Source organism: Euwallacea fornicatus, chromosome 19 (genome assembly GCF_040115645.1).
Source record: "Euwallacea fornicatus isolate EFF26 chromosome 19, ASM4011564v1, whole genome shotgun sequence".
Lineage (NCBI taxonomy): Eukaryota > Metazoa > Arthropoda > Insecta > Coleoptera > Curculionidae > Euwallacea > Euwallacea fornicatus.
In genome coordinates, this window is record NC_089559.1 from 1,064,704 (window position 1) to 1,079,910 (window position 15,207).

At 35.3% G+C, this 15,207-nt stretch overlaps 2 protein-coding genes across 5 annotated transcripts in view; both read left to right on the forward strand.

Moving 5' to 3' along the window:
• The first annotated feature begins 388 nt into the window (after positions 1 to 388).
• On the forward strand, positions 389 to 5,503 carry LOC136345293 (E3 ubiquitin-protein ligase Iruka-like). 4 transcript variants are annotated; one of them, XM_066293438.1, is made up of 7 exons: positions 389 to 671; positions 2,952 to 3,053; positions 3,113 to 3,192; positions 3,252 to 3,596; positions 3,689 to 3,852; positions 4,072 to 4,131; positions 4,799 to 4,936. In XM_066293438.1, the coding sequence occupies exons 1-6, from the start codon at positions 588 to 590 to the stop codon at positions 4,098 to 4,100; spliced, it is 804 nt and encodes a 267-aa protein (XP_066149535.1). In that variant the 5' UTR covers positions 389 to 587; the 3' UTR covers positions 4,101 to 4,131; positions 4,799 to 4,936. The 4 variants fall into 4 exon arrangements, with proteins under 4 accessions (XP_066149535.1, XP_066149536.1, XP_066149533.1 ...); XM_066293439.1 differs by lacking the exon at positions 4,799 to 4,936 and adding an exon at positions 4,222 to 4,451; XM_066293436.1 differs by lacking the exon at positions 4,072 to 4,131 and having other exon boundaries at positions 391 to 671; positions 4,799 to 5,503.
• Positions 5,504 to 6,816: 1,313 nt separating this feature from the next.
• Positions 6,817 to 15,207, forward strand: part of LOC136345346 (disintegrin and metalloproteinase domain-containing protein 10-like) — an 89,332-nt gene continuing 80,941 nt past the window's right edge. Inside the window, exon 1 of the mRNA XM_066293545.1 lies at positions 6,817 to 7,119. Within this exon, the coding sequence (XP_066149642.1) occupies positions 7,011 to 7,119 (109 nt within the window). The 5' untranslated portion in view covers positions 6,817 to 7,010. The remainder of the gene's footprint in view (positions 7,120 to 15,207) is intronic.

Consider the following 15,207-nt stretch of genomic DNA (forward strand, 5'->3'; position numbering starts at 1 on the left):
TAATCAATTATAAATCATCATATATAGGGTGAGATCTAATAAAGTTGACAATTTTTTTTAATTACCTTGAAGGAAACTCTAGTAATAAATGATTTGAATAGTTTATTGCCGTTACTGCCAACAAAGCAGTAGTATTTTAGGTATAAAAGTCTAGTTTTGTTAAGGGCAAACTAGAAAACGAAATGCCAAAAAATATTTAATTTAATGATAAACAATGTGCCTTTAATAATTACGTAAATTTCTCTCATCCTTTTCGAAGCTCTGAAAATAATTATAATATAAATTCCTAATTTGTAGTCATAGAATTCTCTTTTCTACAATATATACAATCTCAACGTAATTGTACTCGCCTACATAGATGCGTCACCCCCCCATACGTCATACGTCACCTGACACTTCACTAGAAACAAACTTCCAAATTGGCTACTAATGCTTCTTAAACGTTTTTATTAGCCCTTTAAAGAACCCTTTTTCTGTCACCCGCCACCTCCTTGCTGTCAAGAATCGAGAATAGAACATCAAATTGTGAAGTTCTTCACATAATCAGGATTCCTCACCTCATAATCGTTTAAAAGAAAATTGAGACTATGGCAGAAGCAGCAGTAGAAGAAAGACCTCCGGCTCGGTTTTATTGTCATATGTGCAACGTAGAATTTCAGAACGATGCAAACGTAAGTAGTTACAATTGTAATAGTTCTTTTGCTATTCACAAAAATCAATTTTTAATTTAGTCATATAATATTTAATTACCTACTGAGTCTAGAGTTCTCCCTTCATAACGAGTCACTCTATCACCAACTTGTATTATCAAAATTAGTTCCTGATAATTTTGTAAACATATGATCTCTTAAATCACCTTTCCTAGTAACTAAACTTAATGTTTACAAAACTGCAGGCTAACAAACAGTCCAAAATACCTATGAAATATACTTATGTAGTTCTGGTGCTTATTTTTTTAAGTTCAAAAGTCAATTAAAAAATTTTTGTACTTTCCAAATAGAAAATGTCAACTATAGAAGGGGCAGAGAGTCCAAGAACATGCCCTACACAAGTTATAAGCTTTAAGTTCGATTTATGGTTTCTTTAAAGTAATAGTAACAGTTAATAGACATATCATTAAGATTATGCTTCAAAGATCAAAATATAATTCCTTTTGATACCATATTTGGCTCCTGGGTGTTGACAATATATATTGCTGAAGTAGATATACATTTCAAAAAACCTTTTCAACAAAATAAAATAATGTTACATTTATCATTTACATTAACTAGTATCTATCAAACTTTAGAGCTAAATTTGTGGATATTTTAATGTATTATTTTTCATATAAACTGAACTGGACTGATGCAACAATGAACTGTCTAATAAAATGTCTTTACTTTATGTCCTATGGCTTAACCTAAGGAAACTATAAAACCAACTTTTAGTACATGACTATATAACATTCACTGTTTCTTTATAGCTGTATGTTGCTTGAATTTTTTTTTGTTTTACATTAAATTTGAAGTTATACATGGCAAGCACTTAACCATGAGAAAACTTATAATCAAATATTTTACTACAATGCTCCTTCAACCCTTCATGAGAAAATCTTAAATACCTATATACCTACTTGTATGGAATAATACATTTTAAAGTTATTCGCTTCAGACATTAAGGATGTATGATTAGTTGTAATTGAGAAATAGGCGATACTACTTATGAGAATTTATTGCTGGAAAGAGCAATAGGATGTTATACAGTCACACCATTAAGGTGAAAACCAAAAACAGCTTTAATTTCATAAGTTTGCTAGGTAAGTGTAATTTACCTTGTCTTCAAGTTTTTTATTGAAACCTATCTGTACTTAAGGTATCACATATGAAGTGACAAATAAGGCAAATACTTATCTCATTACTTATCTGTCAGGTAACACTAAATACCAAGCATTGTTTCGAGGATTTTCATATTTTAGAAAATCTATGTAAGCAATAAATGAATAGAGATTTAATTGCATCAGACTTTCATTGTTTTGAATAAGATTTTACATAAGGTAGGTCATGCCTGGACTTGTTGAAAACTATTAAAATAATACTAAAATGCGTGCTTTGAAATAACAATGAAAATAACTCCTATCACAGCTCTGGAGGCGTTGCTTAATATCCGCTTAAAGTAGCTCAAAATTTAGTTGCTAGGTCCCTTCAGCATATTTTTCACTATATCTCTTAGATCAATTTAATCACTAGACTCATGAGAGCGAGCAAATTAGAGACGATATTTGTGGCATGTAAAATGAACAATTTCACCAGTTGCAAGTTGTACATTTGATCTCTTTTGCATATGTCTTTTGGTATTCTGAAAAGTGTCTGATTCTCTTGAGAAAAACTTTTCTTCTACGAATTACTGCCTTAAACCTTTAAATTTCGTCGAAGTAGTAATACCCGAACATCAGGAATGGAGCGCAAATATTTTCTCAGATATTTTGTGATAAAATTAGCTGCTGATCAATCAGTCAATACCATAAATTTATGGTTTGATAGTCTCAAGTTTGTTTTGTATTTCATGAGTTTTGACAAATTCATATATATATATATATATATATATACAGTAAATCCCAGCGAATTAGGCATATGAAGGAGTGTCTGTTTCTGCGCATCTCGATTCATAGTATACAAAATCCGAATAATACGTGATGAAGCTCATTTGCGGTACTGCTCGCTTGATGCGCCGTTTAAAAGCGAGCCGGCAACGTTGCAGAGTTCTGCCTGACCATCGCATCAAGCGAGCAGTACCGCAAATGAGCTCCATCACGTATTATTCGGATTTTGTATACTATGAATCGAGGTGCGCAGAAACAGATACTCCTTCATATGCCTAATCCGCTGGAATTTACTGTATATAGTAGGGTATGAGACTCAGATTTAAATGGAAAAAAGTACATATATATGTATAATAATGGTTCTTTTTTTCAGAACTTCACTTGTCCCCATTGTTCCGATGGATTTATTGAGGAATTACAAGAAATTAGAGACAGTGATTCGCGGTCTGCGAATTTTTCTTGGGACAGTAACACGGTAAGTGGTAGGTATTTTGCAAGTTGCGACACCTTTGTAACATTATTTTTGTATATTAGGATGACGCAGGAATACTTTTAGCCTCAAGGTTCGCTCCTGGAGGCGAATTGGAACCAGGAAGATCGCTGATGGAAGGAAGGTACTCTTCTTGATGATTTTCATTCTTCCATCAAAATCCAATAATTTTTTTCCTTCTAGGACACTCCCCAGAAATTTAGCCTCCTCAAATCTACGAACTCTGCAGCCACCCATAGAGCACTTAGTGCACGATTTCATAATAAATCTCGGAGTAGGTGTGAATATGGGCGGTCCAGGAAATGTCCAGCTATTTCTGGGTAACCCCGGGGACTACGCTTGGGGCCGGGAAGGACTGGACGCCATTGTATCGCAGCTGCTCAACCAGATGGACAGCGCTGGACCTCCCCCGGTGTCCAAAGCGGTCATCGACGGTCTGCAAGTGGTGGAAGTTACCCAGGAACAGGTGGCTCAAAATATGCAATGCTCCGTGTGTTGGGAACAATTTCAATTGAAAGAACTAGTTAGGTAAGAAAGGGATCGTCTGGTTTTAGGCTTTAATTGGTGTTTAATATTTGTCTACGAACTGTTTAAAGGTATTTCAATTGTGTACATTTCAGGCAACTGCCATGCCTTCACATATACCATGAATCCTGTATTAGGCCGTGGCTGGAGTTGCACGGCACTTGTCCAATTTGCAGACAGAATTTGACTGATGAAAGCGGAGATTCTCATCCGCAGAATGGCGCCGAACAAAATGGATCTGAAACGCCTGTTGTTCGACGTAAGTAGTGTATAAAATAAAGGTCTCGACCAACAAACACCTATTTTTCAATTTTCGTGAAAATCGTGGATGCGTATTCTATTTGACACAGTAGTCACTTGCGGAACACTTATTTATGTGTAATATAAACTTTGAAAATTAGCTGAAAATGTTGTTGTCTGGCCATCTACGCCTTTGGGTTTGATTTATTTAAACTGTACATTTTCCTAAACATACTAGGCACGTACAACTATGATTTCGCACAATAGTCAGAGGCAGAACACGTTCCTTTTGTATTTGGTAAGTTTTGAAAATTTACTGAAAATCTTACTTTCCGGCGTTGTACGCCTCTGGTTTTTGCTGATTTAAATTGTATCTTTTTTTATACAGACAAGGACCGTACCTCTTTGATTTCACACATTAGTCAGTGGCGGAACACGTTCCTTTTATATTAAGTATATTTTGAAAAAATATTGTTAATTCATTAAAAATATTGTTATGATTAAGCCTTGTGTGTGTGCCTTTGGTTTGCGTCATTTTAAATTTGAAATGTTTTCTGAATTTAGTACTTATGCATGTATGTCTTACGTAATAAATTTTGAAAATTTTAAATTGCAAAATTTTGAGATTATTCTACATACGATCTATGACGAATCAACGTTCCTTAAATTTCTGAAGCAGTTTGTTTGGTTAACAATAAATCTTGAACAACATCGTCTCTCAGGGATTTTGCGTTTCTTGTAACAATATATATAGCAGTCTTCAAAATATTGGTAATTTCTAACCCTTTTTGGCATTCTGCATATATTATACGCAAAAGTAGTAAGGCAAGAGACAACAGAGAAGGTAGATTTGTCATATTTATGAAGACAGGCGTAGATCAAATTTTAGAATGAAAAAATGTGCAAAAGTTTTGTTAAATCTCACCCATAATAACATTGGTTTTTGATAGTAAATTATTTTCCAGCTCCAACGGCCGAAAACATCCGAGAAAACGTCTATCGGGCTTTTTTGTCCTCCACTCCTTCCACAAGCAGTAGTCGCAGCAATCAGATGGACCAATCAGAGTCCAGTAGTAGTAGTCCCACATCTTACGACGGTAGTAACCTGTTCTAGCTTAATAAAAAAACATTTATATCCAGCTCTGTATAAACCGGTGATCTTTGCTGTTCTTATTTCTATATACCTAATAGGTTGATGCAATGCCATTTGAATAAAGGACGCAATGCTATTTTAGCTCATCCTATCGAATCAAGTATTGCCTTTATTTATTGCGTTTATCCTGCGGTGCTGTTATTTAGGATATTGTTATTCTGTACGCGTTTTATTGTCATTCTTTTAAAGTCACTTTCATCAACAGTAACGGCAATTAGACTCGACTGAAAGCTGTCTAATTGTTGTTGACTGCTACATCACCGTTCCTGACATCAGATCAATTTTAGCGCACGTCTCAAGTTGATACTGTAAACATATAACTATTGTTGTTAACGTTGATCTTAGGGGAAATAGGTGTATAAAGCGTACATTTTTCCTCAATGAGAAGTTGTTAAATTAGAGAACTAATGTGAGATTTTTTTACGTTGATTTCATACCATGGGCTTCAAGTTATTAATTATTTAATTTCCAATTACTGTATGATGTGATAAAGATAGAATAAAAATGTGTTAAAGGATGCTTGTGTTTGTTTTTTGTAACTAATCTTATGAAAAGCGACTCCCGTCGATTTCTACCCAAGTGGATTTAACTTCCATAGTACACGCTCCTAATATACTCGATAGTCAAATAACTAGTAAATCCATCGAACAGTTATTCATATTGATTATGCAACGTAAAAGTTTTCTCACCATCTGATCCTGAATTCTAATTTGGGTAGATTTATCTCAAATATTTAATACATTCGTTATTGATTTGAACTTTTAATAGAGGTCTTTTTAGTACGTAAGAGTGCAAGTTATTAAGATAAGACATCAATAAAAAACTGCACACCTGATTTTGTTCCATTTATCTCCTCATATCTTGCATTTTACATAATTCCCATTATTAGTCTTCCGTTTACATTATGCAGAATGTTTAACAGTTAATACTCATAGTTTTAATGTCCTTCTATTTAGTATAATAATGATGTATAATGGGAATATTGATTGTTGAATGGGCCTCAGAAGTTCCTTCACAGAGTCTTAATATGTTGCTGAAATTGCTTGGTTCTTCGTTGAATTGTTAAATATAGGGAGAAACTTGAGTTTATTACAGAAGCGGAAAACGTATTTGGAGGAAAAGAGATGAAGTGAATGAGCCTCCAATCGAAACTTTATTGTCAGAATTATGGGATTCTCGCAAAGCTAGAAGCACAATTTTATCTACCCCACATTAATTAGGTGGGTAAAAATTAGATATGGCGCGTCTTTCCATATATTTCATTAGCTTTATACCAAATGTTTCCTACTTAAAATAAATTCAGAAAGTTTTTTATAGTTTTACTCATCCTGATCGTTAAATTCTCGATCACCATGATTTAGTTAGTCCCTTACAAAATTACCATCAAGGCGTTTTCGTACGTCCGCGGACATTCTTCGCATAACTATGGGCGGTGCCCAAATTAATTCCATGGAAGTAATTCAACTCATTTTTTATTATTGCTCTCGAACAGTTGCATTAAAAATACTATCATTTAATTGTCAAGAAATATGCAGTAAATTCTTGACGTTCTGGCGGAGGAAATCAATGACCTAATGAAGCTTTTATAAATTTTTTGGTCACAGTTATTCAATAATTTTTAGACTTTATTTACGTAAGTAATTTGACCGTAAAGCTTAATCTGGAATCAGGTAAAATTTAATGAGTTTCGTGTATTATAAGGAAAAGTGCGTTTTGAGGCATATTTTCATGAATATTCTTATTCCATCAACCACATGGCGCAGCCAACAAGAAGAACTTAAAGTGGCAGTGGAATCGGCGTATACGCGTTCAACGTCGCCGTTACGGTCGAGTTTACTTCAGTCACCATACCGCAGTCTCGGGGAACGGACGGACGTCCCATGCTCTAGGCCGGACACGAAATCGGAACTTTCGACCCGGAAAACATGATCGAAATTCCCGAAACTTTGCCCACTTCCTCCGGAAAATAAGAAGGTGAAAATGCGCCGCCGTTTCGGACGCTTTTCCGCGTTTTCCGAGAGAAAATGGTTCCAATGGACTTAAAGTGGTGGTTCGTATGCTGTTGGGCTTTTACCATATCGTGTTCGTGGGACGGAGGCCAGTCATCACCGTTACCTGTAAAACCGCGTGAAGGTAATAGACGGAATAATGGATTGTCTATTCGGGGTTCTATAGGGAAATTTGAGTGTATTTTTACCTTTTTTTGTTGTGTTAGAAAAATCATATTTTATAATAAAAAAAAAAAAATGTAAAAAGTTAGAATTTTGCAAATTTTTAAAAGAATTGATTGAAACTCGGGCAGTCACTTTTGGAAAAGTATATTTGCAGATGTGTACCTCTATTTATTTTTAAGAGCGCTATTTGCAAAGAAGGAAATTAACTAGTGTCCCAAAATATAGGTAATCATAGCATTATTCATATACGTCATATCATCTAATTTTTGGAATACTCTATAGTAGATATTTTATGGAGAGAACACTAACGTACTAAAGGTAGCTCGGTAATATACTTAACTAAAGAGTTCAACAGTTGCTCGGGGAAGTAACTCTAAAGGCAACATCTTTAATTTCCTCGGGAATTTCCCCTTAGTCACTTCTCATGAATGGGCCGAACATGTGAATTAATGTGCGCTGAGATAAATAGTGCCCAGGCATATTTCAACATGCCTTCAATGACAAGAAAAGTCGTTTTCCTTAGGGTGGGGAAAAGAATTGTCATAAAGGGCGAAATGTGCGCGAGTTCTGAGAAAATTGAGGAGAAACTTACTGAAAGTTTCTCCTCAAGTAACCCCTTGGGAAACAGGGGAAGCGTTGGAGGTGTTTATATGCATAATTTCCTATGGCGCCTCCTGCAAAATTATATGTTCGAGGGGCATTGTCATAGGCAGAATCGCATTGGCATAAGTAAGGCTAACATTTCTAAAACTCAAAGTTTCCCAGAAATGTATGTATAACTGAACATATCTCATAAAGGAAATGGAGACGTTTTTACGAGAAAAAACTAGATTTTTTCTATTCATAAATGCACTCCGTATTTTCAATTAAATCAGTGAGAAATCACTTGGTTTTTGTCAAAAAAAAAAATGTTTAAAACTGTTGTTTTTACATTGTAACTTAATTTAAATAAAAGTGGATTGTTTAAATCCGACGGCAGTCTTTTAGAGACGCTACTGCCCTTTGAAACTTGAGCAGCGAAAGTGAGCTTCTCGAGAGATTTTTCATATTTTCAAGATATTTTAAAATTTTTCACAGGCATACTACTAAGGTTGTGAATCATTATTAAATATATCCGGGAGTTGAAATAAGAATATATAAGTCCTCTGTTGCGGTTAAGGACGTCACTGACTGGAAATTAAACAACTATTAAGCTGTGGTAATTTCAAGCATTTGGAAATTTGTCAAAGGCGCATTATAAGGAGTGGAATGTAAAAGTTCTTGAAAATAACGGGAACAAGCTTAAAACGATCTGTTTCAGTGTATTAACATTTTAGGAGACGCCCGGTTTTCGGAAAGTTTTGAGATACCCCCTCCAGTGGCGTATCCACTGAAGAGGTACGTCTCAAATCGGCAATGAAGACATGCCAGATAATTTATACCTACATCAAAAATGGAAAATTGTTGAAATACTGGGTGCACGAAATAGTAATAATTCGCATCTAAGTATGTTTACTATGATTCGATTGGGTGGCTAACGGGTAAGAAAAGGAATCTCCTGTCGCAAACAGCCCTTTGAAATTCCTGGGAATTCTACTTTTTTTTTTATTCCCAATTGCCTCATATGCGTACATATAAACGTTCCTCGTTTATCCAAAACAAAGCCGCATCTGGAGCAATCCAGGAACAAGTCAAACACACCCGCATAGTTTCCGCGTGGAGAGCCACTTTGTTGTATTTTTCAACTCCAGTAATTTTTCTATTATCTTTTACGACTTATTTTACACGTATTTTACAGCTTTTCATTTCCAAAACGGCTCAAACGGAATTACCTTTCCTGCGGAGCTAAATTACTCCATTTCCCCCCTTTTGTTGCGCCTCTTCTCTTACCTGACTACCTTTCCAACAAAATTCTCAGGGTTTTATGCACTTTATAAATACTGTTATTTTTATAATTTGAACGGACACAAAAGCCTATTACACATAGGAACAACATGCAAACCTGAGATCGAGGTAAAAGATAAATGCATTGTTCAATTAAACACAATTATTCTCCATACTTGTAATCTTACGCAGGAAAATGTCCTCCAACGATTCTTTAAAGAAACACGAGATAATATCTGTTATTTGTATTTTCATGACGAAACTCTTTCGATATTCGACGGCTCCGTTAGTTGGTAGGTTCTTCCTACTTCGTCATCGCAACCTTGGTTAGAAGCATGCTGTTTCACCTAATTTTGCAATATTCTTCATTTTCAACGTAAACCCACAAGAAGGGAATAATTTTAGGAGTCTAGGATAACTCCAGCTGATGCTTGCATTATTGAAATTCAAACTCAATGAATCCTCAAGTGTGGTGTCTAGATAGCAAAATTTTCAGGTCGACCGCAGAAGAATCCTACGTGTTTTTCACTCCACCTTTATTACCTGTGGAATTGCAATTACTTGAAACAGAAATTGAAAAAAACAGTAGATGACGGAATTGACGATCTGCACCAACCACTTTTCAGCTCGATGACGAAAAAAAATTATTCAAATTTTCACTTGGTTATGCTCTAATTGCGTTCCTGGGCAGAGCAAAAGCTCGCCAAAATTGGAAAAATGTAAAATATTGTAAATATCGAAATTGACGCTCTACATAATTGTGTCCCAGAATCAATGATCCCTGAAATAGTGTGTTTAAATAGTAAAACTTTCAGGTCGATTGCTCAAGAGGCAGTGGCGTACCTGAGCTCTGTTAATTACCCGAGGAAGTGCCTTTAGGGGAACGGGAAATTTTGAAAAATTACAGGTGACAAAATAGACAATCTGCACCAACCACTTTTGAGATTGATTATTCCTTAGATAATGCATAAAAGCTAAAAAAAGTTTCTTCTATTGTTCATACGTACTTGTATCCGATAGGTTCTCAAGCACATCCGGCGTGAATGCTTCCTTTTCTACAATAAAGGCAGGTTGATTCAGGTTACAGTGGTATCTCCCAATGATCTATTATGTATTCGGAATGCACAAAACAATACGACCCGTTTATATAGTGTCGCACATATTGATTTTCTGAGTAAACACGTATTCCCACCCATTTATTCATCGTCTCATGGCCGCGTCTGCAATGGAATAATGCCGCTTCTTTGGATTTTTTTTTTGTTTTGTTTTGACGTGAAAACCTAGTTTTGGGGGATACTTAACTATTCCCCCAAGCAAGAAAAATCGCAATAAAAAAATCTCAACAAAAGCAGTTGCCGACCTTTTCCGACCATAAATTTATGTTCTCGGCAGGCGGAAAAGATAAAAACAATTAATTCGCGATTAAAAATACACAAAAGAGCCGACCACACAAATTTGATTTAAGACCACCCCCTCCGCCACTTTCCAACCCTTGAAATTGTGCGTTCCAGAGATAAAAAGAACTGGAGACGAGTAACAAAGAATAATATAGGCCTCCGGAGATAAAGGTATTAATTTCTATCTGTTTAATGCTTAGGGATCTTTGATTTATGTCGAGAAGGATATTTTTCAGTGGAGAGTTGCGTTTGAAGGGTTTTAGCGATTTTCGAGGGGAAAACAATGGGCTCCGTTCTTTTTACGTACCGAAAAACGGCAGGACAATATCCGAACAAATTTTTCTGCTGTTTCCACTTTTTTGCAATCATTCTTCCATTAATTCGCGAGATATTGCAGTTCAAAATTTGAAAAGTGCAAATTGATGAAGGCAACATGCCGCAGCAGCCATTGATTGGGTATGAGTAGAATTTTATATAAAAGAACTTAATCCAACTCCGGAAAGGCAAGATACATGGAATACCGCGTGTCCGGGCGAACCCCGGACCTAGGAGATAGACATGGGAAAGTGGTTTTTGTTCCTTTTGCGCCTGCACGGATCGCCCGATTGAAGAATTTTTATGGGAAGGGCCGTAGTACTCAAGATCGGTCATCGTTCACGCGATTTTTTCAATTTTCTTTCCGGCTTAAGACGCCTCCAAAAAAAAAATCAAGTTCCCGCGTAACCCTTTGAAGCCAGGATTAATATATTTTTTATGTATTCATTAATAATATTAGTATATACAGTCACTCAAAAAAGTATCCGTACAGCCGAAAAAAAAATCTGTAAACCGTAACTTTTGACTGATTTTGTTCAAATCAGTCAAAATCAAAGTTTTATCAAAAAAAAAAAATTTTGTATAATGAAAATTCAAACCGAAACTCAATTTGCGTAATTGAGCAACTTTTGAAAATTTAACTTTTAGAGTGCTTTCCAGCGTTTAAAAAAAACTCCGTTTTGAAAACTTCTTGTGCGGTGGAAATTTTTCAATGTGGTTTTAACATTCCTGTAGAGGGGATTTTTCTTCATATATCCTGAAAATTTGATCAAAATCGAACGGCAAATAAGGGAGTTGCAGCTTTTTAAAGTCGTCAAAAATGTCAAAGTTTCGTCATTTTGCGCGAAAATCGTCACTCTTTATATGAACTTTTCGTTTTAAATTTGGCCCAGAATTCACTCATTAAATTTTTTACCATCTAGTCACAAACACCCTGTGTATTAATATACAGTATGTTTCATAAGCATACCGACAAACTTTCAAGGGATGTAAAGCCGATAAAAACAAGAACTTAGAACGAATAAAATTAGGTCCAAAATCGCTTCGTTTCCAAGATACTGAGTGTTTAATTTTTCATATATTTTTTTTTATATTTTAAAAACGGTTTGAAATACGGATATAAAATTGTTTGCCTTCGTGTCCTCCACCTACACCAACATAATATTAAGTTAATTTATCCTAAATAATTCTAAAAAAACCGCGTTTGGAAATCTATACGAGTTTTTTGGTAGGCACATGAATGATAAATAGTTTTTTTTTTACTTCGAAAACGGCTACTTCAGCAACAAAACACTAAAAGACCTTTTTTTAATTAAAAATTAATGCAATATTATGAAAGAAATATATATTCGTATTAAAAAAAAGTCAATTGTATACCATTTCTTCCATCAAAAACACCCCTTTGAATGGCCGCATAGACTCCACTGGTTTAAATGGAAATTTTCTGCCTACTTAGGAACGTGCACATTTATCCCGCCATAGCATGTCCCGAATTTTGTGTCCGTGTGTTAAACCTTTTTTGAAATAAAAAAAGAATTAAATGAAAAATTAAACACCCTGTATCTTGGAAACGAAGCGATTTCGGGCCTAACTTTATTCGTTCTAAATACTTGTTTTCATGAGCTCTACATCCCCTAAAGGTTTGTCGGTATGTTTATGAAACAGCCTGTATATATGATAGATATGTATTAATATATATTTATTTTATAGATATGCAATATATAGGTTCTTACCAACCACTCTTGCAGTTTCACGTTTTCTTCGGCCATCTTGTTTCAGTCCTCCAATTCTTGCTACAACACGATGTAAAGATATTTTCATCTACTAAATGAACACTAAAAATAGACCGTAAAACCGATAGATTTTAGAGAATAAAATCAACATTAAACTATGAAATATGCGATGAAATGTGCATTTTTAATAACATTAATAATAATACACATCTTTATTTCATTAGAAATGGTTATCGACCAGTTGGTCTTTCTCTCTATGTTAGAATTAATTGTGTAAAAAAAATTATATAAAAACAAAAAGAAGCGACTTTATTTTCACTCCAAATAATACTCAAACAGGGCTGTGGAAGGGGAGATGTATCGTGATTGTCTCGTCTGTCTTACTATGTAAAGGGGGTTGAGTATAGTCCAGTTGTGAGGGTTGTTTTTTCATTTTGGTTGTAGTTGCAATGTCTTTCCGTTATTTTAGTCACTTGTGTCCGTTAGTATAGGAATTTGTTGGATGCGTTGTACAGAGGGTTTCCGGGGGCGCCTCATGTTTATTATTAATCTTATCGCCATCTGTTCCGTCGTTTGTATGTGTTTTCCTATTTTATACGTAGTGCATAAACGGTTTACAGATGGATCTCTAAATTTTAATGGCCGTTTTCGTGCTAATTCCCTTGTCTTTGTACCTTAGTTCCCTGAAGTCTTTCTTCTTGACGATTGTGAATTTTTAATTACGCCGCATTTAGGTTGGCAACACATGACAACTGACAAATATGACAGATTACGTTTTCAGAACACAAATTATTCACCGCCTAACGGACAAGTCATTCCATCATTAAATTTATTTCTATAATTATTTCGCTTTTCTTAAGCGACCTAATTTTTTTGCTCATCAGGTGTATTCTTTGCATGTTACACAGGGTAGCCATGGCTTCTCGTCACACTCCCTGAAATCCCAGAATTCCCGCTCGTAAGGTCGGTAGAAATTTCGTTGTCACACTATATCAGCTAAAACTTTTCGCCCCTCTCAAGCAATCGAATCTGCGGTATTAACACAAGTAACGATAACAGCGACCTTTCCTAGACCATCCCACACTCTTCAAACCCATTAGACATTCAGTGTTTGCTCACAGTGAAACCTGTCGACCTTCATTCCGTCATGTAAACAAAAATCTAGAACTCATGATTAATATTACTGTACTGTTAGTTCAATTAGTTACTGAATTAGTGGAAATTTTACAATATATCTTGGGTTTAATTGGTAGTTGAAGCTGGGGCTTTCAGCTTAATGAATGAGCAAATATTGCAAAGTCTCGAAGATGGGCAAGTCAATCCCTGGAGATTAGTGGTCTCCCCCTATAAGTCCCCCCCAAATGAAATATCGTCGATTCGATACTGTACAGCTAGGTCATGCAAATCCCCACCAATTTTCCATGATTTATACCGGGGACTTTATAATAGGTGAACTTAAGGGCCGAGGAAGAAGCGTTTCCCTCGGCTTATGTCACTTTTATTGATTGCCTCCGTTTCAAAGGAGGAAACGAGTTTGTAGGGTTTGCATTAATGGAAAATCGAGGTGAAAATTTTATTTGAATTATGCAAAAATTTGGTTGGTATAGAAATTTCGATAAACTTGCCAGCGTTTTGGGCCTCTGAGAAAATTATGCTGACTCAGTCAAAGGACGTTTGTGTCGTTTTTTCCAAACGTTTATTTTTGCTTATTCAAAAAGCATTTTTCTTTTTTGGAAAATTAGAAAGTTTCAAATGCTCTAAATGAAGAAAAAAAGCAAAAAGAAGAAACTCTTCATAAGACCTTCAATGGTGAAGTCATATACACTCATTTTCATACGAAACGCATCACCCAGTAATAATAATAATTCAGTTTTGCAATTTTGGCAAAGTAATGTTTCATAACAGAATATTATATGATCAGAGTTGAAAAAAACAGAATTTATTAAATTAAAACTTAATTAGTGGCATTGCCTAGTACAGCAATACAAGCACATGTATATGCTTCGCGGCATGCTTTGCAACAAATGATCAATATCCCCGTGAGATATTCATTCCATACCACCTTAAGGTGAAGTCGTAGGTCATCCAAATGATTTGAAGGCCTCCGTAAATTGTCATGACGAGTAACCGAAGACGGTGACGCGTCATGTCCCAAAGATGCTCGATAGGTGGTAGGTCCGGTGATCGTGCAGGCCAAGACAACATTTGGAATTGTGCTGGTTCCAGGTACCTTCGAGTAATGCTCGCAGCATGCGGCTTTGCATTATCTCTTTTGGAAAATGCTATTTACTAAAGTCTGCAAGAGCATTTGATATTTTATTACGAAGAATTATTTTGTCAAAATTACAAGATTTAATTATTATTAGCACTGGGTAGTGCATTTCATATGAAAGTAAATATATTTTATCCCCACTTGTTGAGTTGAGGATTTTCTGGGTATGTTGACAAGTTGAGTTTAAGAGCTATTTGGAAAACAATAGTTCTGCATGTAACTGTTCTTTCTCTTGGAAGATAAATGAAGAGAAAAAACTCTCTAGAGATTTCAGTTACAGGCCATTATTACTTTATCGGGTTATCTAAAGAAAACGCACCTAAGCCGATTGAATTAATGATGAAATATAGGGACACATCTTGAAAAAAAAAATGTTGGGGTCTTCGCTGTTGGCTTCAACATTTTTAAACGAAACTACGTTATTTTGGAATTTTAATAACCTGAGATCGTCATCGCACAGGCCAATA

Bases quoted from the DNA above. Each gene is read 5' to 3' on its own strand.
- LOC136345293 (XM_066293436.1), top strand. From the start codon at position 588: ATGGCAGAAGCAGCAGTAGAAGAAAGACCTCCGGCTCGGTTTTATTGT. The intron at 672-2,951 runs GTAAGTAGTTAC...TCTTTTTTTCAG, and splicing joins AATTTCAGAACGATGCAAAC to AACTTCACTTGTCCCCATTG. The intron at 3,193-3,251 runs GTACTCTTCTTG...TTTTCCTTCTAG, and splicing joins AGATCGCTGATGGAAGGAAG to GACACTCCCCAGAAATTTAG.